General features: G+C 43.8%; 1 protein-coding gene across 1 annotated transcript in view; it reads right to left on the bottom strand.

Annotated features, from left to right (window-relative positions):
* The window catches only part of ADAMTSL1 (ADAMTS like 1), a 257,653-nt gene that overhangs the window by 216,162 nt on the left and 16,784 nt on the right, over nucleotides 1–24,707 (bottom strand). Inside the window, exon 2 of the mRNA XM_083718246.1 lies at nucleotides 10,871–10,998. Coding sequence (XP_083574372.1) covers nucleotides 10,871–10,998 — 128 coding nt within the window. The remainder of the gene's footprint in view (nucleotides 1–10,870; nucleotides 10,999–24,707) is intronic.

The following is a 24,707-nucleotide window of genomic DNA, read 5'->3' as shown; positions in this document are numbered from 1 at the left end:
TACTAGAAGAAAGCAATTAAAATGTTGATATAAGCATTTTTAAAAACGAAACAAAACATGAAACGTAAGGCTATGGAACCAGGACTGGTTCCTGAGGGTATCTACAGTATGTTTGGATACTCCCTCGGACCAGCAGATCCCTCCCACCATCCCTTACTACTGGCCATGCCACGGACATGAGATCAACAGCATTCAGAAGGCCATAGGTTCCCTGTCCCTGTTCTATGTTAAAGAGGACTCTGGAGGGTTCCTTGCCCAAGCTGCTCCCAAATTTTGGAGCTGGTCCTGCCTCAGCCATATGTGGCTCTACGGTGGTTTTGGAGAACAGTTATTCTCTTAACCTGTGATAGAGTTATAATATGGGGGAAGCTCAGTGATGTAAGACCTCTGAGATAGAGTGTGTGTGTGTCCTGTGGAATATGTAGACAGAGCTGTCAAGTCCATCATTTCCTGTTTCCTAGAGTGGGCACACAGGGGAATGGGTCTCCAACAGGGAGGACCTGTGGGAGCCACTTCCCCTTGGGTGCGGACAGGTCGAGGTGGGCGCGACCCAAATTAAAGGCTGGACACATCACCATTTCTCTCTCTTGCCTCCTGCTCTTTGTCTGTTTTTCTGCTTCGTGAGATGCCTCAAGCATAACAAAGGATGTTCTAAGTCTGAGACTTAGCTCAGGCATCTCTTAATTTTAATCTACAAATAGATAGATAGATAGATAGATAGATAGATAGATTCTTTATTGTCATTACACAAGTGCAACATTGCACAAGTGCAACGAAATTGGATGCCATCCCTTAAAAACAACAAAAGCAACACAACAACAACAACCAAACAAACCACATTCCAGCCACACCCACACCCACACCCATCAAACTCCCAGGTCACACTATCGAGTTACTGCATTTAAGAAGGCCACAGCTCTTGGATAGAAACTATTTTTCAGTCTATTTGCCCTTGACTTGATGTTTCTGTATCTCCTGCCAGAAGGCAGTAGTACAAACAGACTGTGTCCCGGGTGAGATGCATCCTGCAGGATATTGTTTGCTTTCCTAAGACAACGGGAACCGTACAGTTCTTCCAAAGATGGGAGGGGATGACCAATAATCCTTTGGGCTGTGGTTATGACCTTCTGGAGCACCTTCCTCTTCCTAGCTGTACAGCTGGAGAACCAGGCACAAATACAGTATGTGAGAATGCTCTCTATGGAGCCTCGGTAGAAGGACACCAGCAGTCTCTCACTCAGATTGTTCTTCTTTAAAAGTCTGAGGAAATAAATTCTCTGCTGGGCCTTCTTCACCAGAGCAGTGGTATTTGCGCTCCAAGTCATGCCCTGATCGATAGTCACTCCCAAAAACCTGAATTCCGCCACCCTCTCCACCCGTTCCCCGTTGATATACAAATGTACCCTATAACTGCAACTTAAGCCTGCCTTCAGACTGCTACTGAATGTGAACTGTGAGTAAACTCTACTCTTATTTTAAGAAGACTATGTTGTATGATTGATTGGGATGCGGGTGGTGCTATTGGTTAAACCACAGAGCCTAGGGCTTGCCAATCAGAAGGTAAGCGGTTTGAATCCCCGCAACGGGGTGAGCTCCCGTTGTTTGGTCCCTGCTCCTGCCAACCTAGCAGTTCGAAAGCACGTCAAAGTGCAAGTAGATAAATAGATACCACTTTGGCGGGAAGGTAAATGGTGTTTCCGTGCACTGTTCTGGTTCGCCAGAAGCAGCTTAGTCATGCTGGCCACATGACCCGGAAGCTGTATGCCGGCTCACTCGGCCAATAAAGCGATATGAGCGCCGCAACCCCAGAGTCGTCCACGACTGGACCTAATAGTCAGGGGTCCCTTTACCTTTACCTATGTTGTATGATTATTCTTTTAAAGAGGGAATATGGGGGGAGGGGGATACCAGGAAGATCCAGACTGCACCAGGGGCATTCTGGATTGCTTCATCTAAAGGATGAAACCAGCTTCTCAATAGCTTCCACTAGCGCTGCAAAGGGGGTGTACTCTGCTATATGCATAAACGTGAGTAAGGAAGGGTAACATCGAATCAATATACATTCTGCTACGTTCATAAAGGTAAAGGTAAAGGTACCCCTGCCCATACGGGCCAGTCTTGACAGACTCTGGGGTTGTGCGCCCATCTCACTTAAGAGGCCAGGGGCCAGCGCTGTCCGGAGACACTTCCGGGTCACGTGGCCAGCGTGACATCGCTGCTCTGGCGAGCCAGAGCCGCACACGGAAACGCCGTTTACCTTCCCGCTGGTAAGCGGTCCCTATTTATCTACTTGCACCCGGAGGTGCTTTCGAACTGCTAGGTTGGCAGGCGCTGGGACCGAGCAGCGGGAGCGCACCCCGCCGCAGGGATTCGAACCGCCGACCTTTCGATCGGCAAGTCCTAGGCACTGAGGCTTTAACCCACAGCGCCACCTGTGTCCCACCTGCTACGTTCATACAGATCCCCAAATGTCTTATATTGAGATGGGGGATAAAACCAAACAATAATGCACCTATTACAACAACACGTATAAGGGTTAGAGAGATAAACAACTATCATAGCCAAATAATTTTTTAAAATACTGTAAAGATCAAATTGAGAGAAAATACAGACACAAACAGTAAAAACAAACAAACAAACAAAAAAAACAAATCCACACTGCACGCTCACTTATTGCCATGGCCTGACTCACTCATGGCATTTCTCACACCTTCCTGGGATTCACCTACAACAATGAATCTACTCATGGACATCAGGGTTCTAGTTTGCTTTGAAATAAAATGCCAACATTCAAGGGGTTTAATGTTGATCAGGAATGTTTTGGGACTACAGTTCCCATCATCCCTGACCACTGGTCCTGTTAGCTAGGGATGATGGGAGTTGAAGGCCAAAAACATCTGGAGGGCCAAGTTTGGGGGTTGCTGATCTAGATTAATCACTGTGCAATAAAAATGGTGTGCCTTCAAGTTAGTAATATGGATGAGGAGGACCCCCCCCCCAAAAAAAAAAACAATTAAGCAAAGCACAAGGAGGAATCTGTCTTTGTGAAATATTTGGTCACATAACTGATAAAACAGGGCATGGCCTGACAACATTTCCAAAAAATTGTACTCAAAAAAGAGGAAGGAAAGAATGAAATAGCTGCAGACATGGTAGAAGGGAAGTCCTTCCTTTTACCTTAAAAATAAAACAAAACACACACATATCTTATTTCTTTAAAAGTAAAATGACTTTGCTTTAAAAAAAAGGAATGGTCAGGTAAATGGTAGGCTGCCATGGGGCTTTCAGGAAGCACAGGCACTTAGGAAGGTTGTGGAGCACAGAGCACAAGAGAGATAATTTGCAGAATATGATACGACACAATACTATAATCTTTATTGTCATTGTCCCATACAGAACAACAAAATTGAAAAAATTTACAAAACCAATTCAAAAACCAACAAGTCTGCTATCCCAGCCTGGTTTACCCCCTAAAAACTCTGATACCCCATAATTACCGGTAAATACAACATACTCCCACAGAGACTACCTTACACTGTGTTTAAAACCAAAATCGCATTTGGATAGAAACTGTTTCTCAGGCGGCTAGTCCTAGTCTTTATAACCATGTACCTTCTTCCAGAAGGCAGAAGCTGAAAGAGATTATTTCCGGGGTCCGTACTATCCTGCACTATCTCTGCAACTTTCTTATGACACCTGGAAGCGTAGATTTGATCCAAGGTGGGAAGAGTGCATCCAATTATTCTCTCCGAAGTCTTTACAAACCTGGACAGCATTGTTTTTCCCCTGACCGTGCAGCTCCCAAACCACACACACAGACCATAAGTTAATTCACTCTCAACAGTGCAATGGTAAAATGCCATCAACAGGTCCTCTGAGAGATTATTCTTCCGGAGGATTCTCAGAAAATATAACCTCTGCTGTGCTCTCTTCATCAGGCCTTTGCTGTTTTCTCCCCAGGTTAGGTCATCTCTCAACTCAATTCCCAGAAATCGAAACACCAAGACCTGTTCCACACACAGAACAGGGCACTCAACAAAACCTCTAGGCCACATGTAAGGTAACTGCAACAAGGACCACACACCCCAACCACAAGGATTTCTTCAAAACATTCTCCCCCCTTTGATAATTTTTCATATATAATTTCTTTTCTCATTAATTGAGGATGGATGATGTGGATAAATTTTAGGCACAGGCAAGATCTCCACCCTGATGAACAATTCATACAGGATTTCCTAGAGGAAAGGGTGATGATAACAGATGTTGTCCCATAAACCTGGCTTCAGTGATTCAATATCCGTGAGACCACACATGGTCAGCTACGTCTTGTGTTTTTTAATGTTTGTGCACACACAAAGTATCCCATGCTTTGCCCCTTTGCTGGAAAGAATGACAACAATAATGGATAGGATCTCTGGGTAAATATTTAGCTTGTTGGTTAACCTATTATCACCTAAGATTGTTTCCTGAGTCCTGGGAGTTCCTCCCTTCCTGTACCCTCCCTTTCCATATTACGGATTTTCAAAGATTATTATAGAAGATTATCGTGAGAAAAACGCACCATTTCTCCCCAGAAGATGTCCAGAAGTAATGCATTGAGGATGATGGTGGCATTTATTAACAATTGGCAGAGGAGGTACACAATCTAATGGCAACAGTTTCAGGGCAGAAGGACTCTTGATCCAAAGAATAATGTGGAGAATTTCAGCCTCAATCATGAGGGAAGGGGCTTCACTTGCTAACTTTGGACCAGATTGAAATCTATGTACCAGACTGAACTGACCAGTCCTGCTAGGAGACGCCCTGTGGGTGGGCAGGGGGTATGTGTTTTGCTTCACAGTTTGAGGCTGCAATGCTTCTAAATACTAGTTGCTAAACCCAAAGTTGAGAGTCCCATGGACTGCAAGAAGATCAAACCTATCCATTCCAAAGGAAATCAGCCCTGAGTGCTCACTGGAAGGACAGATCCTGAAGCTGAGACTCCAAGACTTTGGCCACCTCATGAGAAGAGAAGACTCCCTGGGAAAAGACCCTGATGCTGGGAAAGATGGAGGGCACAAGGAGAAGGGGATGGCAGAGGACGAGATGGTTGGACAGTGTTCTCGAAGCTATGAACATGAGTTTGGCCAAACTGTGGGAGGCAGTGGAAGACAGGAGTGCCTGGCATGCTCTGGTCCATGGGGTCACAAAGAGTCAGACACGACTAAACGACTAAACAACAACAAAACCCATAGGAGGGGAGAGCGCTCTTGGGCTCATTTTTTGGTATCTGGTTGGCCACTGTGAGAACAGGATGCTGGACCAGATGAGCCATTGGCCTGATCCAGTAGACTCTACTTATATTCTTATGTTCTTACCACCTGGTTGCCTCACCTAAACCCTCAGCTTAACCCTTTCCTTCTAACTTTCCTTCTTCAGAACCTACCACAAGTCCTGCTGTCCCAACTGAACTCAACGTTAAGCACAGCTGGCTTGGAACTACTAATGTCTTCCATGCTACTTGATGAACAAAATTTGCAGTGCATTGTATGGAGATCATATTAAGTAGGATCTTTGCATTTACACAGTGAAAATGCATGACAGCTAAACATACCTGACCCGAACAGCTAAAGGAATGGGACTAATCAGGAGATCTGGCAGGCGAGTCTTGGAAAATAAATTAATTGCATTTATTCAGCTGCTTAGCTGAACAAAGATATTTAGAAGCAGGACGTGTATTCTTTGCATGGCTTCAAAGCTGACACAATGGGACTGCATTCTCCTTTTACTTCGTGTTCTGGAAGCCATCACACAGAGAACGAAAAGGCGTAATACACCATGAACATTCCTCAGTGGAGGAGAAATATTTAGTTTTGGTTTGTGGGTTGGTCTGTTCTATAGTGCTCAACTAGCGCGCCAGTTCTTAATTTATCAAACTAACAATCAAAAATCTAGCGTCATTCTTCATTTTATCTGTTATAGAATTATGTACGACATACACAACTCTGCAACATGACAGACATCACAAAACTGTGAACCACCGACACAAATCACAGATAGTTCGTTTTCTTCTTCTTAGATTTAAAACTGTCATGCTTTTGGGTTTGTTTCTAAATCCCCAAAGTTTGGGTGGGTTTCTTTCCTTTTCGCTTTGAAACTGCTTGTCCAGCATCACAGGGAAAAATAATAATCATAATCATTTAGCACTCTTTTATATTCATAATTGTATGCAGACCAGAAAAAGGAAAAATGAGTTGCACATTTAGTGCTAATTCAAGGTCAAATTTTACTATTTAGAATATATTGTTACTGGCGAACAGAATCAGCACATAATAACCCTTTCTCAATCTGCGAATAGGCAAAAGTTCACATTTGGTTTCATAAATCAAACCGAACTCTCTTGATATGGAAGCAAAAAACAACAAACTTTTAAAGACAATTCCAACTATGGAGTATGTCCCTTTTGCATATGTGCCATAGACAGCTTTTATGCACACCACCCAAAATACTTGTTTTCATAGAACAGTGGTGTCCAAACTTTTTTCAAAGAGGGCCAGATTTGATGAAGTGAAGAGCCGTGAGGGCCAACCAAATTTGTTGACCTTTTTCAGGGTTGAAGTTGTTGAGGTTTTTTTAGGATTTTACCCCAGGAAATAAACTGCCACAGGGATCAGTTTAAACTGAGCGGTGGGCCCCCAAAATGAACTTTAGACATGCCTGTCATAAAAGATACCTTACTAAGCATAACTAGGCAAATAGACAAATTATAGTTTGTTCACCTTCATCTTTGACTACCTTCTCTGAAAATCCCCAGATACTATCATGAACTGCAGCCTGCACTGATGAAGCAGAGGCAAACTGTTATGTATTGACAAACCATGGTTTGGTGGTTCAGATTTAATGCCAACTATGGTTTGCCACTCAGTTTCAAACCATAGTTTCAGATCTTGGTTTGGCATGCACTTGCAATAAACATAGCTTGTCAGATGGGAGTCTGTTCAGGTTATCATTCATAACAAATCTTTTTTTATTTTTCAGGCCCTAGAAAAATTGTTGAAGAACAGTACAGAACTCTGACAATTAAGTACCTACCTACATACCAAACAAATAACTTAACTTGGGTTTAGCATTGTTTTGCATTGCTGCTGAACAAATTCATGCTGTCCCATGTTCAATATATGTTGAAAATTACAGTGAAAGGAAGCATTGCCTTCAAGGAAGAAGCAGAGCAGAGAGTGACAGTAGCTTTGGTGCATCTAAGGACTAAAAACCACATGAACTGGCCATATGAATGCTTCTGCTGAAGCCATTAAGTAAGAGTAGAGGCAGTGGCGTAGCGTGGGTTGTCAGCACCCGGGGCAAGGCAAGTAATTTGCGCCCCCTAACCCGTGGATTTTAGCACTCGAGTGCGAGCGCCCCCCCCCAGATGTTGCGCCTGGTGCGGCTGGCCCCCCTGCACCCCCCATGCTACGCCACTGAGTAGAGGTAACCCTCATCCTAATCCTTGATTTAAGTGCCTTATTATTTACACCATTCTCGCTAATAGATATACCCACTCACTGTGGGTATATCAACCCTTCCCTGCAAATCTTATTTTCTGCAGCCTCTTCCAGGGTCAGAATGGTAGCAGAACCACAACACTGCAAAGCAACTCGCATCATTGGCCATGATGGCTGGAGCTAAAGGGAGTTGGAGTTGCCCATTCTTGGGATAATGAATCTTAAGCTAACCTGCTGCTTACCGGGAGGGAGACGGGTGAAGCAGCAGCAAGGTCAGTGCTGTGCAAGTGCACTGATGGACCTAATCCTGTGTGTCCACACAGTCCAAGCCTTGTCACCGCCATGTCCTTCCACATCCCAGTGACCAGCAGTGATGTTGCTACTAGGACACTATTGTTGTGGCTCCATCTCATTGGGAGAGCTGCTCCTGGTTTTAAAAATGAACCATAATCACTGTAGTCCAGCTGCTTCACTACCTTCATGTACCTGCTGATTTCCCCCTTGTATACAATGCCCAGAGAAAATTTTATATCATCTATTAACTGGTCCTCCGGCTGATCCCCCAGAAAGTGACAAGTCAAACGCTTAGCTGATAAACACCTGCAAATTACACATCTGGTAGTCAAATTTGCTCTGGCAGCTAAGAAGCTCTGTTCCAGCTATATCAATGCTTTCTAATTTTAATTTTTTTATGCTGTAAACTTTTATAGGTTATGTTGTGTGATTTCAGAGGAAAGCCTTGCCTTTGTCCTCTGCTCTTCATTGTAAAGGGGATTGCAGAGGGGATGCTGGTGGCACTGTGGTCTAAACCTCTTGGGCTTGCCGATAAGAAGGTCGGCAGTTCAAATCCCCGTGACAGGGTGAGTTCCTGTTGCTCTGTCCCAGCTCCTGCCAACCTAGCAGTTGGAAAGCACACCAGTTCAAATAGATAAATAGATACCACTGTGGCGGGAAGGTAAACGGCGTTTCCATGCGCTCTGGTTTCTGTCATGGTGTCCTGTTGCACCAGAAGCAGTTTAGTCCTGCTGGCCACATGACCCAAAAAAGCTGTCTGCGGACAAATGCCAGCTCCCTCGGCCTGAAAAGCGAGATGAGTGCCGGAACCCCATAGTTGCCTTTGACTGGACTTAACCGCCCAGGGGTCCTTTACCTATTCTTTTACCTTGTAAAGGCCTTTGGCTATACACAATAAATTGATTGACCTTCACAGTGATTGTTCAGCTGCTTAGTTGTCTTGAGAGGAGGTGTAGAGATTTACTGTGCTCTGGTAATGATGAATGAGTTCCCCATGGAATAGCTGGGCTAATTCTAGTCCAAGAAAACGGCAAGCCATTGTCCATTTCTACAGGGAGCTAAAACAAACACATTGTTGCCCCACTGATTTCATGGTTCCATCATGAATCTTTCCTCTCCTCATAAACATCCCACTCCTGCCTCAACATAACAGCAACAGGAGATCCAGCTTCCATCTTTGTGCTGCCTGGACTCAATTATAAAATGAACAGTGCTTCCTTACATCGTCATAATATCAAACCTAAGAAAGCACTTTTGGACAGTATTTCCTTCCCAACAGGTTTCTATTAAATTCTCATCAGCATGGTACAGAAAACATGTGCCAGGTTTTTTTGCTCTGTTTAAATTACACCTGGGTGCCGTCAACGTGTAAGATAATAAAAGCATCATTGAAATTGATATATGATTATTCCTGCCAAATTCATACTTGTTGACATGTTCGGAATCATGCTCTGTGTTAGCGTCCCTCTTCTCAGTTCATAGAAACCCAAATTCTGTACACATCAGGTCAATTTATGCACATTAATCTCAGGGCCATGGGTTCAAGTCTCATGTTGGGCAAAGGTTTCCTTCGTTGCAGGGGGTTGGACTAAATGATCTTCATGGTCCTTTCCAACTCTGCAATTCTATGATGCTATGATCTTCTTGTTTAGGAAGTACTTTTTGAAATCTAGTAGAGTAATAAACCTGGTTTTAATTTAACGCTGCTTGCTTGGGCTGTTGGTTTAAGATTTTCATGCATGCGGGTACTTTAGGTGTGGGCTTTGAAAGTTATTCTAAAATGGATTTTATTATATTAGTGATATTTGTCATAAGGAGTTTCAAGTGTCCGGTGGGGCTAGTTTAAGGCTATAAATTTCAAAACAGTGTGGGTCTTCTTGGGCACAAAGACACACATTTACAGTTTGGCCTGCTGCTGACACGCAGGTATTTCTGAGGGCGAAACTAGACATGATGATGCTAATCCTAATACTTGCATTTCCGTTTGTGGGTGAGAGTAGGTGAATTGGTTTGTTTTTTTCAATCAGAAAAGAGCCACTATACAGACAGAACTACCGTACACTCCCTGACTGTCATTCTGTCACTCTTACAAAACTACTTTTAGTAAAAATGGGGACCAGGGATGCCAACTATAGGGGGCAAAAGGGGCTTCAGCCTCCTCAATATTTAGGGGGCAGGGGGCTGAGCTCACCCCTCAAAACTGAGGGGGCCATCCTCCCTTGCCGCCAGAGGGCAAGTGCTCGGGAACCGGGCGAGTTCAGGACACGAGCGCCCACCACATGCCCCAGCCCTCACCACCGCCAAGTGAGCGTTCAGGAGTGGGGTGGGGTAAGGATGAATCACATGACACCAGGCCCCCTCAATGTGTGTGTGTGTGGGGGGGCAAGTTGGTGTCCCTGATGGGGATCTTCCATTGGTGCCAGAGTCTTTTGCTCTCCCATCTCTAGGGCTAACAGAAATGGCAGAGGAGGGGGAGAATTTCCATTGGGACAGTGGCATGAAAGAAAGGGTCAGCCCCCTGTTATCAGAACTGATGGGGGCGGGGCAGAGGAAAGACCCTCCTAGTGATTCATTTAGTATCTTGTCTAGTTTGGTCCCAAATCTCCTTTATAACCTAAAGGAAATATTCTGTAAAAGCAAAAGCTCAGTATGTTATTATACATGTGCACGTTTGGATGTGTCTATATATAAATATGGATATCTTTTTTGGGGGTTTTATAGATCCCATATGACTAAATGATTTAGGGTGCGAAAGCTGGAGGTTTATCTCAGGTTCAATGCATGGGAGTGAAGAGGATTACCACTCTGAATGAGAGAGTCTATGAGTGGTTTCATTTTTCATTAGCTGGCAGCGGACCGTTTGGCATTAGACTCAGGTAAGAACTATGTAGGGATTGTATGCTGCACTGCATGTTTTTTTTTTTTAACTGCAGGCATATTTTAAGGACTGTGTGTTGGGCCATCAACCCGGCTGGAAGGTTGCCTGAAGAAGACGCGACCTTTCGTCTTCCAAGTTCGAAATGCAAGCACGATTCTGAGACACCCGCTGCTCTGTATGCTGTAGACTCAAAAGACTCAAGAGACATTTAACTCCTTACTTGCTGCTCAGGCAGCGCCTGAGGGAGTAGGAAGCGCCTCCCCCACAAGTACGGGAACATTCACTCCACGAGCCCCAGGCATCCCACAGCGTATCTCGGTCTTCCTCCGATCGAGCAGTTCGAGAACTCTACAAGAGAAAGAAAGAACGAAGTCAAGAAAAGGAGACATTGGTGACAGTCAAAAGGTTTAAGATGCAGCCATTTTACTTCCTCAGGACTGTTCACACAAGGCATCCTCACATCCAAATTCTATACCAATGAATCAGGTTCCTTGAACGAAACAGCATTTTTGCAAAACAATAATTTGCACAATGTGTAAATCCATCTGTTCCACCTGGCACACTGGCTGAAACCCTTCCTGCCCGTGCACTGTCTCACCAGAGTGGTACATGCTCTGGTTATCTCCTGCTTGGACTACTGTAATGCGCTCTACGTGGGGCTACATTTCAAGGTGACTTGGAATTGACAACTAAGAATGCAGCTGCCAGACTGGTGACTGGGAGCCGCCACTGGGACCATGTAACACTGGTTCTGAAAGACTTACACGAGCTCCCAGGACGTTTCCAAGCACAATTTAAAGTGTTGGTGCTGACCTTTGAAGCCCTGAATGGCCTTGGCTCAGTATACCTGAAGAAGCATCTCCACCCCCCATTGTTTATCCCGGACACTGAGGTCCAGCACTGAAGGCCTTCTGGTGGTTCTGTCACTGCGAGAAGTGAAGCTACAGGAAACTAGGCAGAAGGCCTTCTCAGGAGTGGTGCCCACCTTGTGGAACACCCTCTCTTCAGATGTCAAGGAGGTAAAGAACTACACAATTTTTAAGAGACATCTGAAGGCAGCCATGTATTGGAAAGTTTTGAATGTTTGACATTAACCCAGCCAGATGGGTGGGATAATAATAATCACCACCATCACTGGAAACACTTCATTCCAATTGCTTTAATTGGGGGGGAAGTCTGGGGGAAGTTTTGGTTGCTAAAAGGTGAAAGAAATTGATTCTGCACATGCTCCAAGGCCCTCTGTTTTTTATTGATCCATTTCAGAGATGATCTGCGGCATTCAAAATAAGTCTATTATTTTGGGTCCGAGTTAGGCTATTCCTTGTGTTAATTGTTGCATTTAGATGAAGGCTATGGGATGGTCAGAGACAAATAAGGACAAACATGAAAACTGCTTCTGAAGAAATTGAGTAACATAAAACACACAACCACTGGCTTCTGATATAGTAATTTGAGGTCTAAACTACTGATTGTTTCTGTTGGGATGCTGCAGCAGTTTAAAGCATAAAATAGCTTTCTTATCTTGAAAGGCTGCATGAAACCTTTGTCATGATATCAGAAGCCTAGCGAAAGTCTTCTGTGCTGAATGCAGTTATTCACAGCCATTTTGGGTTGGGGGGTTGGGAAGGGGTTCGTTGAAGGCTGGAACTGTGAACAGTTCGGTATATATCTTTTCAGGAAAGCCTTTGAACTTATCATAGACCTAAATCCAAACCCTCAACATCTACCAACAGCTGGGAACTGTGCCTGGGGCCCTCTCTCTTTAAAGTTCTTTATCAAGTAGGACCTACCAATGTGGCTGCTGAGAGCCTTTGACGTTACAGTTGACAGTTGTTTATACTGGGAATGAAACAACTAAGAATCTATTTATTAGTAATGCCGAGGGAATGTGGTATTATGCACTGTTGTGTTCTCCCGCAACCCCACTTCTCATTTAATGTAATAATGAGCAGTAGGAATGTTATACCAACTACATTACCCAGCAGTGCTGCTACTCAAGTGACTGGGTAACAGGGAGATCAAACTCATGTAGCATAATTTTTATTACTGTTGTGCCAAAATCCGTCATCCATTTTCTTAAAAAAGAGGCTTCCAAGATTTAATGTGTTTTATTTAACTGATTGCTCTAAGCCCTACAACACTGAACTTCAGATATTTGACAAAGACCTGTTTATATTTCAGAAGACATTTTAAAGTAAGTTCTACCATGCCTATTTATTGAACTCATGTTTTTACTTGTGTTTTTTGTTTGTTTTAATCACCGTATTATTTGGGTTGATTGTTTTATTGCTGGTAGTGTGCCCATCTGTGGTGCCCTTTGTGCCCATCTGTGGTGAAAAGTGGTCTATGGATCACACTACTACAGATTATTAGAAAACTGAGCCTAACTAAATATGGTCTAAAGCTCAAAATTAAAAAAAAACTAAGATCATGGCCACTGGTCCCATCACCTCCTGGCAAACAGAAGGAGAAGAAATGGAGGCAGTGAGAGATTTTATTTTCTTGGGCTCCATGATCACTGTAGATGATGACAGCAGTCACGAAATTAAAAGATGCCTGCTTCTTGGGAGAAAAGCAATGACAAACGTAGACAGCATCTTAAAAAGCAAAGACATCACCTTGCCGACAAAGGTCTGTATAGTTAAAGCTATACAGCTATAAAGCCAAAGAATTGATGCTTTTGAATTATGGTGCTGGAGGAGACTCTTGAGAGTCCCATGGATTGCAAGAAGATCAAACCTCTCCATTCTGAAGGAAATCAGCCCTGGGTGCTCAATGGAAGGACTGATCATGAAGCTGAGACTCCAATACTTTGGCCACCTCATGAGAAGAGAAGACTCCCTGGAAAAGACCCTGATGTTGGCAAAGATTGAGGGTACAAGGAGAAGGGGAAGACAGAGGATGAGATGGTTGGACAGTGTTCTTGAAGCTACCAGCATGAGTTTGACCGAACTGCGGGAGGCAGCGGAAGACAGGAGTGCCTGGCGTGCTCTGGTCCATGGGGTCACGAAGAGTCGGACATGACTAAGCAACTAAACAACAACAACAACAATTAGGTTCTTCAAACTATTGAGTGAAGAGAGGATTTAGAGCAGGCATAGGCAAACTTGGCCCTCCAGATGTTTTGGGACTACAACTCCCATCATATCTGACCACTGGTCCTGTTAGCTAGGGATGATGGGAGTTGTAGTCCCAAAACATCTGGAGGGCTGAGTTTGCCTATGCCTGATTTAGAGGTACACAGCTTAGAGCAGGGCTAGCCAATGTTGTTGAACCATAATACCTGACTATCGGCCATGTAAACTGAGGCCGATGAGAACCATACTCCACAAAACATGTAGGGAACACCATGTTGGCTACCCCTAGTTTAGAGCAAGTTGAGTTAAAAAGACTGGGGCATAAAATCCTAGTTTAGAATGTAGCAACAGGCATAATCCAGCCAAAGCTAAAATTTTAACCCTTAAAGCTCCAGCCCCATGTACAATACTTAGAGTCCTCCTAATGCATTCAATAGAGCTTTATTATGAGTAAACTTATGTTTAATTGGACTGTCAGCATCTCCCACTCAAGCCAATGGAATTCAAAAGTGTTCCGCTTTGTGTTAAGTGGAAATGGTATATTAAGGTGTTATTGAGAATGGAAGGAGTCTAATCCCAGCACTTGATTTTAGAGCACAGATTTTGTTTCTTCCTGTGTACCATTTCCTTTTCAAAAAGTCATTTTACAGTAGAAAGTTAATCTTAGAAAATGAGGCACTCTAGAGACAGATTTGTGGCTGCTAAAAAACAGCAACACCCAAGTTGTCTTATTTCCTGCAGCCACGCCAAGGGCAGTTCTGTGAGTTTAAAGGAAGGGTTGAGTGGCAAGGGTCAGGTGCAGGTGACAAGGGGGATTCACAAAACCGGTGTCCACTGACCTGCTGCTCCTTTGACATTTCCAAAGTGACATACTGGCAGCATTCCTACAGCTGCTTCTCATCACCCTTAAAGGCACAGGAAGCTCCTTTTTTAAAAGAAAGAAAGAAACCAGAGCACAGAGATATATACTAAGGGAAATGGGGATTCAGGGCTAGATTCATTTGCCTTTAAAGAAAAACAACCAGCTGATCTTGCAGTTATTGCTGCAATAAACCACATAACTTGTTCAGCCCATGTAGCTCTGCTAGCTGCTGGCTATGGAACAAGGAGGGCACCGAGAATAGCAACGTCAGGTTGAAAGTGAAGAAGTACCGCATCCTGCTATTTCATGCATCCAATTGATGGGAATGAACAACAGGAAACTGGGCGTTGTTACTGTACTACTAAGCTGTCTGCCAAATGGTGGGAATGACTACAACAGGGCTAAGCTTGCTGAAGTCAGAAGGATAGTACTGGTTCACAGGCTGTTGATATCATAGGTAAAGGTAAAGGGACCGCTGAGGTCCAGTCGTGACTGACTCCGGGGTTGCGGCGCTCATCTTGCTTTATTGGCCAAGGGAGCCAGCATATAGCTTCCGGGTCATGCGGCCAGCATGACTAAGCCGCTTCTTGTGAACCAGAGCAGTGCACGGAAACGCCATTTACCTTCCCGCTGGAGTGGTACCTATTTATCTACTTGTGCTTTTGAACTGCTTGGTTGGCAGGAGCAGGGATCGAGCAACGGGAGCTCACCCTGTCACGGGGATTCGAACCGCCGACCTTCTGATCGGCAAGTCCTAGGCTTAGTGGTTTAACCCACAGCCCTTAATTCTGCACCAAAGGCTAAACTACACATGACACTTGCTGAGTGGCAACTTGACTTTTATTAATTAAACACCAGGAATGGGGGATTGCAAGTGAAAGATATTTCCATTTATGGATGGTTTCAGTCTCACACCAACTCCCCCAGAAAACTTCTCCAGAGATTTGAGGGATCCTTTGGGGTGGTGTGTGTTGTGGAGCAAGGGGCTTCAGCCTGGGGTGAGGATTCTACTAGCATAACCCTATATTTGGATCCAAGACTTTGTACTTAAAGCAACCAATCCATTTTTCACATAAGAAGATGCACAAATTAATAAAGAAGTGTAGTGGCAATTGGCTCGTGATAATCCTACAGCATCTCCAAATGACATCATTCTGGAGGAGACTGGATGTGCAGCCTGCTTTCCAGAGTCCACATGTGCTAGTGACCCCCATTTCACACTTACCTTCCAACTTTACTGCAGGTGGAAAGAACTCAGGGACCAATATGGGCTGTGTAGTTCACTTGGCAACAGTCCCTTTGTGATTGTGTGCCAACCTCCCCCCCCCCCCCAACAACTTCTTTCTTATGGAAATGTATGGTAATCTAATTTCCTGTCTTTCCAGTTCCAAATGCACCAAACTGTGAGAGGAGCAAATTGCCCTCTAGGCACACCACAGAGAGCCACGTGGTGCATGGTCAGGAAATACTGCGGCCAGGTGAATGGAATCGTGCAAGGCTATTGGTGCAAAACAGAGAAGCCTCGGAGGACTGCGCACTACGAAAAGAGAAGATAAAGCTTTCCCAAGAAAGATATTCAGTGAACTTAACGGCTCTATTCCATCCTATTCGTGAAACTTTTCCTTCTTCGACTGACAATACTCTGCCAAATACCATATTTTTTGCTCTATAAGATGCACTTTTTTCCCTCCTAAAAAGTAAGGGGAAATGTGTGTGCATCTTATGGAGCGAATGCAGGCTGCGCAGCTATACCAGAAGCCAGAACAGCAAGAGGGATCGTTGCTTTTGCTGCACAGTGACCCCTCTTGCTGTTCTGGCTTCTGGGATAGCCACATGAAGCCTCCTCAGGGCAACGGAAGGAAAATTCCCCCTGCCCTGAAGAGGCTTTGCGTTGCTTTCGCAGAAGCCAGAACAGCAAGAGGGATTGCTGCTTTCACTGTGCAGCGATCCCTCTTGCTGTTCTGGCTTCTGGGATTCAGAATATTTTTTTTCTTGTTTTCCTCCTCCAAAAACTAGGTGCATCTTATGGTCTGGTGCGTCTTATAGTGCGAAAAATACGGTGGTTCTGGTTTGTGGACAGAACCATAGCATATTGGGAAGCTACTGTAGGCTGTTGTACTTCTATGGAGACTCAAACCACATCTGAAACAGATGTAGGGGCTTCTTTCCTCCCCTCCTCTCCCGTGCCAAAGTAGCTTTCTAAAGATCCGTTTCTAATTTAAACAGTTAACGGAATCTCATTCTAACTACTGTAACATGCAATATTTCATTGTTTGGCTTTCATCCAGTGGCTAGCGGGTTGGGGGTGGGGTGGACCAGGGACCTAAGCCGAATTAATATATTCTTATAGCACAAGAATATCAGATCAGTCCAGCGCACAAATAATTATTACGCTCATTAGGCATACCAAATTCAATTCTCTCTTATCTTTATTAAAATGCCACGCCGCTTAATTTTGAACCAACCCCTGTGATTGCTGGGATAAAGATAATAATTAAAAGGAAGCAAGATAAATGATCAAATGGTGACCACAGCCAATCCCAACAGCTGCAAAGGATCACCCACACACTGGGTGTGCAGATGTTCTCCATCCAACAGATGCAATCCCATTATCATTTACATGTTGGGCAAGGATAGTCAAATCCCTGGTTTCTGATATTTTTACGGCAGCTTGCTTCCCAAATTGTTGTCTTAAATAAAAAACAAAACTCAAATTGGATGGGGGGGTACGAGAGAGAGAGAGAGAGAGAAGTTTTGTCTTACCGCAAAGATTTTTGTAAATCACGAAAGAAACCTAGAGCAGTCATGGTAATAAGCTGAGACTGAAGAGCAATTAAGCAGGGGTCACAAGGTGAAGCCACAATCACTGAGCGCTCTTACCTCATCACAAATTCCAAGCAGTAGAGCAACTTGAATTTGGACAAGAAGTACAAATTTCCCCGAATAAATTTGCACGCCCACCAAGAAAAGAGCCATGTGCCTGCTATTTGCATTCCAAAATTCATTATAAGACCTACGCTTCCCCCCCAAACATGTGACCTCCAGCTGGAGCAGGGTCCAGGTTTCCTTTTAACAAGTGGAATAAACATAATTCATTTCAACTTGGGCCATGTTTAATGTTAGGAGAAAGTAAAGTGATTTCCCCTCCTCTTCTGAACTGACTGGTGATGCCTTAAAGGCCATTTAAAGGTTTAGAGGAAGAATGTGTTTATTTACCCTGAGTCTGAAGACTGCCTTGATATATAAACAGCCAACCTGTCTAATCCAGTTTTGCCACTTTCCTGAGCTGTTTTTGTTTACTGCTGCATTAGCACTTGAGGATTTACAGTAGTATAAACATTTAAGAAAAGAATTTTTTCAGAAAGGCTCCAAGAAACATCAAGCAAATCCCCCTTGGACAATTACTGTGGAAAGGAGATCTTAGGAAAGTGAATTCACATCTGAAATGTTTGTTGTCTAGTACCACAAATCAACAAATCAAGTGATTAGACAAAAATGAGCAACATGACTTGCCAAAAAGAAAGGTCAACAGAAAAGTAGAGGCAAGTTATATCTTCTCTGCTCCAGTATTGAAATTTGCAGTTTTCCATTAACGAGAAATTGTTCTTTTAAATGTGCATCTTATTCCCCTCTTATAGGCTTAGCTAACTAACAAAATAAAATGCAAGCACTAAGATACATTCTAAAATCCAGATATTCTGCCAGCTTGGGCTTAAATAACTGTTTCCTCTTAGGATGCTTCCAAAAATGGTCCATACTTTAGAGTTTGGTGAGTTTCCAAGACAAATGGGGTTTTTTTTGCTTGTGGGGTGAAAGAAAGTCCTCTTTTTATGCTCTTGTTCCAATTATGATAATGAAATTGTTACGAAGGTGTTCTTTATAGATGGAAAGGGAAATTAGGGAGGAGCTTTGACTGGCAGAATTGGCAATTCTAAAGACACCACAATACCTGTTCTTCATTGGTAAGAACTCGATTGTTTGGTGTGGCAGGACTTATTGCACAAATATGCACAAATATGGGCAACACACACACACACAAACGCTTGCTTACTTGCTTGCACAAATATTGCACAAATATGGGCAACATACACATACACATACACATACACGCTTGCTTGTTTGCTTGATATCGGTATATCAAGCAAGCAAGCAAGCAAGCAAGCGTCTATGTGTATGTGTGTGTGCGTTGCCCATATTTGTGCAAATTTACATTGACTGAGATAAGCTATTGGAACTAACGTAAAAGAAAATTTCTGGACGTTTGTGTCTGCAATAAAATGTTTAGGGCGACTGCATTTCCTCATCTCCTGGTTTTAATTAAATATACTTCAAGGATTCAAAGAATCAAACACATCATTAATCAAACGTGTGCAACAGAATGGTATTCATAAAGCACGAGAATACTTTAATAAAGAGCTAATTCAGAATCTAAACCAACCTGTGCATTCACATCAACCATGACCTAAAGAGAAGGTGCTAAATGAATGAATAGATAAATAATAGAAAACCAGCTGTTCTACATGTACGTTGAGGCAGAAGGAATTATTCCACTTCTACTGTTTGGTTTTGTCTTTTTGCATGAGCATCCCAGTATTTGAATGGACAGACATGAATTGGGAATCACAAATATTGTATTTCACTTAGTTCGGTGCATACGTTGCTTCACTCAAGTGACCTCAATCCCCACCCCAAGCAATACAGATGTAAGCCGCAATGGCTTTTCCAAACTGCTTGGAATCAGTCCTGTCCTCAGTTCCCTAATACACACTTAACCTTCACTTGACCCTGTTAATACCGCTAGGTATAGCTGCATTTAACAACAGAAGAACAGATAGCATGTATCTGTAAAAAGCAATAGAACCCTCCGTAAACAAAGAAACCCCTCCCAAATCTGCCAGTATAATGAAAAATATGTACATATTACATAACATGGAACAGGTCAAATAATGGAGATTCTATTACCCATCTCTAGAGCCTTCCTAAAAACATTTGCCTGGCAAATGAATCAGGCTCAGAGTGGGATTTTTATTTTTTATTTTTTGTATGCATGTGGGGTTTTTTTGGGTTTTTTTTTGCTGTCCTAGAAAGCAACTGATTCAGATAGCAGCATCCTGAGTGCTGCATGTCTGAAACATCACAAGCCACGATGCTCTTAATCTGAAGTTGCACAAAGATGGAGCTGAACATAAGCCTTTTCGGACATTTATTCCATGTAGAATGGATGCAAACGGAAACCTGCTCCCTCATTCCATCTACAGGTGTTCATTTGAATGCTTGGAAAGAGTGCCTGGTGGCCCAGCTGTGCCCCTATCTGGACAGGGATAGCCTAACTACAGTTGTCTTTGCTCTGGTAACCTCTAGGTTAGATTACTGCGACGAGTTATATTCTATGTAGGGCTACCTCTGAAGACAGTTCGGAAACTTCAACTGGTGCAGAATTTGGTGGTAAGGTTGCTCACGCAATTCAAAGTGCTGATATTAAACTATAAAACAGCTCAGGGCCGCAATACCTCAAGGCTTGTCTCTCCCCATATGAACCTATCTGGACCCTGAAATCAGCATCTGAAGCCCTTCTATGTGGGCCTCCTCCACGAGAGGTCCGGAGGGTGGCAACAGGAGAACGGAGCCTTCTCTGCAGTGGCTCCCCCATTTGTGGAATGCTCTCCCAAGGGAGGTTTGGCTGGTGCCTTCATTATACACCTTCAGGCACCAGAAAAAAAATACGTTCCTCTTCAACCAGGCCTTTGGCTGGTTGACACTAAATACCTGTTAAAATACGTTTGTGTGGGGGTGTGGTTATTGGTTTGTTTTTCCTCTTGTTTTTAGGATCTTGTATTTTTGTGTTGTGCCCTGGGATCTAAGGATGAAGGATGGAATACACATTTAAGAAATTTTAAAAAATAAACAGAGTGCCCACATGATAATCCACACAGTGACGTTATTCAGACATAGTGCTAAATCATATTATACTGGGCTAGTATTGGCCTGCTTGACTTTTAGTAATGCCTTGAAATATTCCAACCAAAAGCAGTACAGTCGTACCTTGGAAGTTGAACAGAATCCATTACTGAAGTCCGTTCAACTTCCAAAACATTTGTAAACCAAAGCACTGCTTCTGACTGGCTACAGGAAGCTCCTGCAGCCAATCAGAAGCTGCGCCAGACGTTCAGCTTCCAAAAATCATTTGAAAACCGGAACACTCACTTCTGGGTTTCGATCGTTTGTTCCAGAGCCAAGGCGTTCAAGATCCAAGGTACAACTGTATTTGCATGTTTCACCTAAACAGCAATAGCAAATGTCATGCTGTCCAATACCATTGCAATATCCAAATTTACATTTTGCTTCTCTTCTTTCTATTGGTTTAAAAGGCCATGGTAGGAAAGACATAAATGTGTACATTGATATGGATTCTGTATCACCTGCTGCCCATCTGGTTATTGCTCAGGGATCTGATAACAGCCAGCGATGACATGGGAACATCATTTGAGGTTGTTGTCTTAAACTTAAAACTTATTCTCCGCTACTGCAGGGAAGGCTGTGTGCACACTGCAAGGGCATAAACAGAGATGTAAATATGGAAGGAGCTTGCCAATGAAATGCTCCTGCTGTCCTTCACACCTGCACTGTCTCCCTCTAAGATACTTGGGAGAGTGTGAAATGATTGACCATCGCATAACCACTGCTTGAAAATACCCTGCATTCTGCTGCATGTCTCGCTCCCATACCATGCAAGGTAACCATGGATTCGAATTCTGTAATAGATGCTTATCAACAGAGCATAATGCTAGAATGTTAGTAGTTCACTCCTCCGATGCCGCAGATGAGATTGGTGTAAATCACATGCCTGTCTGGGAAGAGTGTGGGAACGGAAGACAGTCTTATCTCTTCCACTGTATGTACTATTTGTACTGTACTTTTGCTGTCACTTCTCTTGGAGCTGGAGAGAGAAGACACCATGAATCCTTTGTCTGTACATGTTGTTGTTGTTTAGTTGTTTAGTCTTGTCCGACTCTTCGTGACCACATGGACCAGAGCACGCCAGGCACTCCTGTCTTCCACTGCCTCCCGCAGTTTGGTCAGACTCATGTTTATAGCTTCGAGAACACTGTCTAACCATCTCGTCCTCTGTCGTCCCCTTCTCCTTGTGCCCTCCATCTTTCCCAACATCAGGGTCTTTTCCAGGGAGTCTTGTCTTCTTATGAGGTGGCCAAAGTACTGGAGTCTCAGCTTCAGGATCTGTCCTTCCAGTGAGCACTCAGGGCTGATTTCCTTCAGAATGGAGAGGTTTGATCTTCTTGCAGTCCATGGGACTCTCAAGAGTCTCCTCCAGCACCATAATTCAAAAGCATCAATTCTTCGGCAATCAGCCTTCTTTATGGTCCAGCTCTCACTTCCATACATCACTACCGGGAAAACCATGGCTTTAACTATACGGACCTTTGTCGGCAAGGTGATGTCTCTGCTTTTTAAGATGCTGTCTAGGTTTGCCATCGCCTTTCTCCCAAGGAACAGGCTTCTTTTAATTTCGTGACTGCTGTCACCATCTGCAGTGTCTGTACATAGTGTGTAAATAAATGCGTAGATTAGCTCTACGATGTCTCACGCTTCTTGCTGTGTTATGCTAGAAGATCAGTGTGCATATATCATTTGATATATGTCACTGAAGCGCACTGGAGAAGAAGAGAAATGCCTTTTCCAGAGCTGTGCACACCGGAGGATGTTCAGAGTTCGAGGGCTGTAGGGGCACCCTAGGGCATTTTCCAACAATCTCCATGCCAGTTGCATTACTTTTGGTACAGTACTGTTATTTGCAATGTAGCACAGAAGATACTTTCCAAATGCTTATTGAAATCGGGAGTATTGTGTCCAGTTGAATAAAGCATGCAGAAACAATCAGCTTTCACAGCCCAAAGGCTGCATTAAGATGCGATAACCTCGGAGTTATAAACACCCTGAGAATCACTCAGCACCGCCTTCTCTATCCTGCCGTATCTCTCCTCTGACCTTGCAAACTGATTGCACTGGTCAGAGGGAAATGGCATGAAGTAGACATCTCCCAAGCCATGCCCACCAACCCCTTCTCCCTTCACACAGAAACTAGGATGATGCTCATACACACGCCACACAAATAAAAAATATTGAGGACCCTTCTTTGCAGTAGAAGAAAAAGCATTTTTAGTGTGTTATTCCAAGAATACTAGTTGAATACAGTGGTACCTCTGGTTGTGAATGGGATCCATTCTGGAGGCCTGTTCGCAACCTGAAAAGAACGCAACCCACGTCTGCGCATGCGCGAGTCGCGATTCACCGCTTATGCGCATGACGTCATTTTGCGCATCTGCACATGCACAAGCAGCGAAACCCGAAAGTAACCCTTTCCAGTACTTCCGGGGCGCCACCTGAAAACGCGCCACCTGAAGCAAACGTAACATGAGGTATGACTGTAATGGCAACGGCATGCTGAAAAATCTGGTGAAAGCAGCAACAATATCACTATACAGTGGTACCTTGGGTTATATACGCTTCAGGTTACAGACGCTTCAGGTTTCAGACCCAGAAATAGTACCTTGGGTTAAGAACTTTGCTTCAGGATGAGAACAGAAATCGTGCTCCGGTGGCGCGGCGGCAGCAGGAGGCCCCATTAGCTAAAGTGGTGCTTCAGGTTAAGAACAGATTCAGGTTAAGAACGGACCTCCAAAACAAATTAAGTTCTTAACTTGAGGTACCATTGTAAATGGTAGTTGCAGGAAGTCTGAGAGAAAGATAATCCCTAGGCCTTTACTCTTCTGTCTTTTCTATTGTAGAGTGCTGAGGGTCTTAAACCAGGTGACTAATGCCAAGTGACTTACTCATTGGGCCACTGATTCAGCTAGCAAACTGGTCTGAACTCCACTGTGCTGCATCACCTCAACTGCAAGTGATGGCAGGGATCAGGAGAAACATAGACCCAAAATGGGCCTCACCACTATCTGCATTGTGCTCCTGGATCTAGCCCTTTTCTCCTTAGTCTGGGCAACTTGTCACTCACATTCAAACTGAGCTGCTCAGACCACCTCCCTGCTTGCCTCTCCTCCGAACTGCCCACCTCCCTTTAGGCCACCAGCCCTGAGAGCCATTCAGCTCCCCCCAAAGCATCCAATAGAGCAACTTCAGCAGCTACAAGGTCTGGCCTGAAGGACAGGATTAGCAGGAGCTGGCCCAGCCAGTGCTATTTCACCCATCACAGTGTTGCAGCAGCTAACTCCTTCTTGACAAGCAGCTATTAAGAAAGGCGAGAACTTATAAAGGTCAGGAGTTGCCAGCTTTAACCATGTCCCACCTGCCAGTTCCCCACACAAATCCTGCTCTGTATTTCCTGACAAGCTACTTGAAGAACATCCTTCCACAATCTTGTAACCCTCTCAAAGTTCAGGGTTAATCTGACAGCAGGAACTCCAGCAGCAAAGAACAAAGTGATTGACATTATGAATGGGCATTTGGTTGACTCGTCAGTTTGCATTTCCAGTATTCATATCCCCCAAGGAAATACTGTACGGATGAGTAAATTGGCTGTGGCAAAAAATATATGTCATAGGTCTCCACAGAGAATATATTCTGAGAGAACATCAACATACGAGCACACACATAATGGTAAGTTGCTGTTCTGCAAAACACATTAGTGGTCTCATTCCAGTTCTCGTTGGCATATGCCCATTTTTGCATATAAAATAAGAAAAAAGGAGAAGAATTACCTCACTTGGCAATCATTTGTTGGCTGCCCCAGAAGCAGAAATGCCAGTTTCAGACATGGCACTATCCGGAATTGACTCCTGCAAATTGATGGTAGCGGGCAATCAACTGGCAGAAAGGTAAGTCTGCTTTTTCACATACAGTTAGAGCACTTCAATTTATTTGTCGCCAACATCACGAATAATGACTGTATACACTCATGAATATATATAAATGTAATACACATGCACAGACATATATATATATATACTGTATATATGTTAATGCAAGTTCACTAGAAAATGTAATGCAAGTCCACTTTTCTATGCAGGGTGGGATGTGGCAAAAGTTGACAGCACGAACAGGCAATTTCACAAATGGCCTAGTCAAAGTGCACCAATTCACCAATA

The sequence above is a fragment of the Podarcis gaigeae genome (assembly GCF_964106915.1).
Source record: "Podarcis gaigeae genome assembly, chromosome: 17".
NCBI lineage: Eukaryota > Metazoa > Chordata > Lepidosauria > Squamata > Lacertidae > Podarcis > Podarcis gaigeae.
The sequence above is the reverse complement of the archived record's forward strand: the minus strand, read 5'-3'. Positions and strand labels throughout refer to the sequence as shown.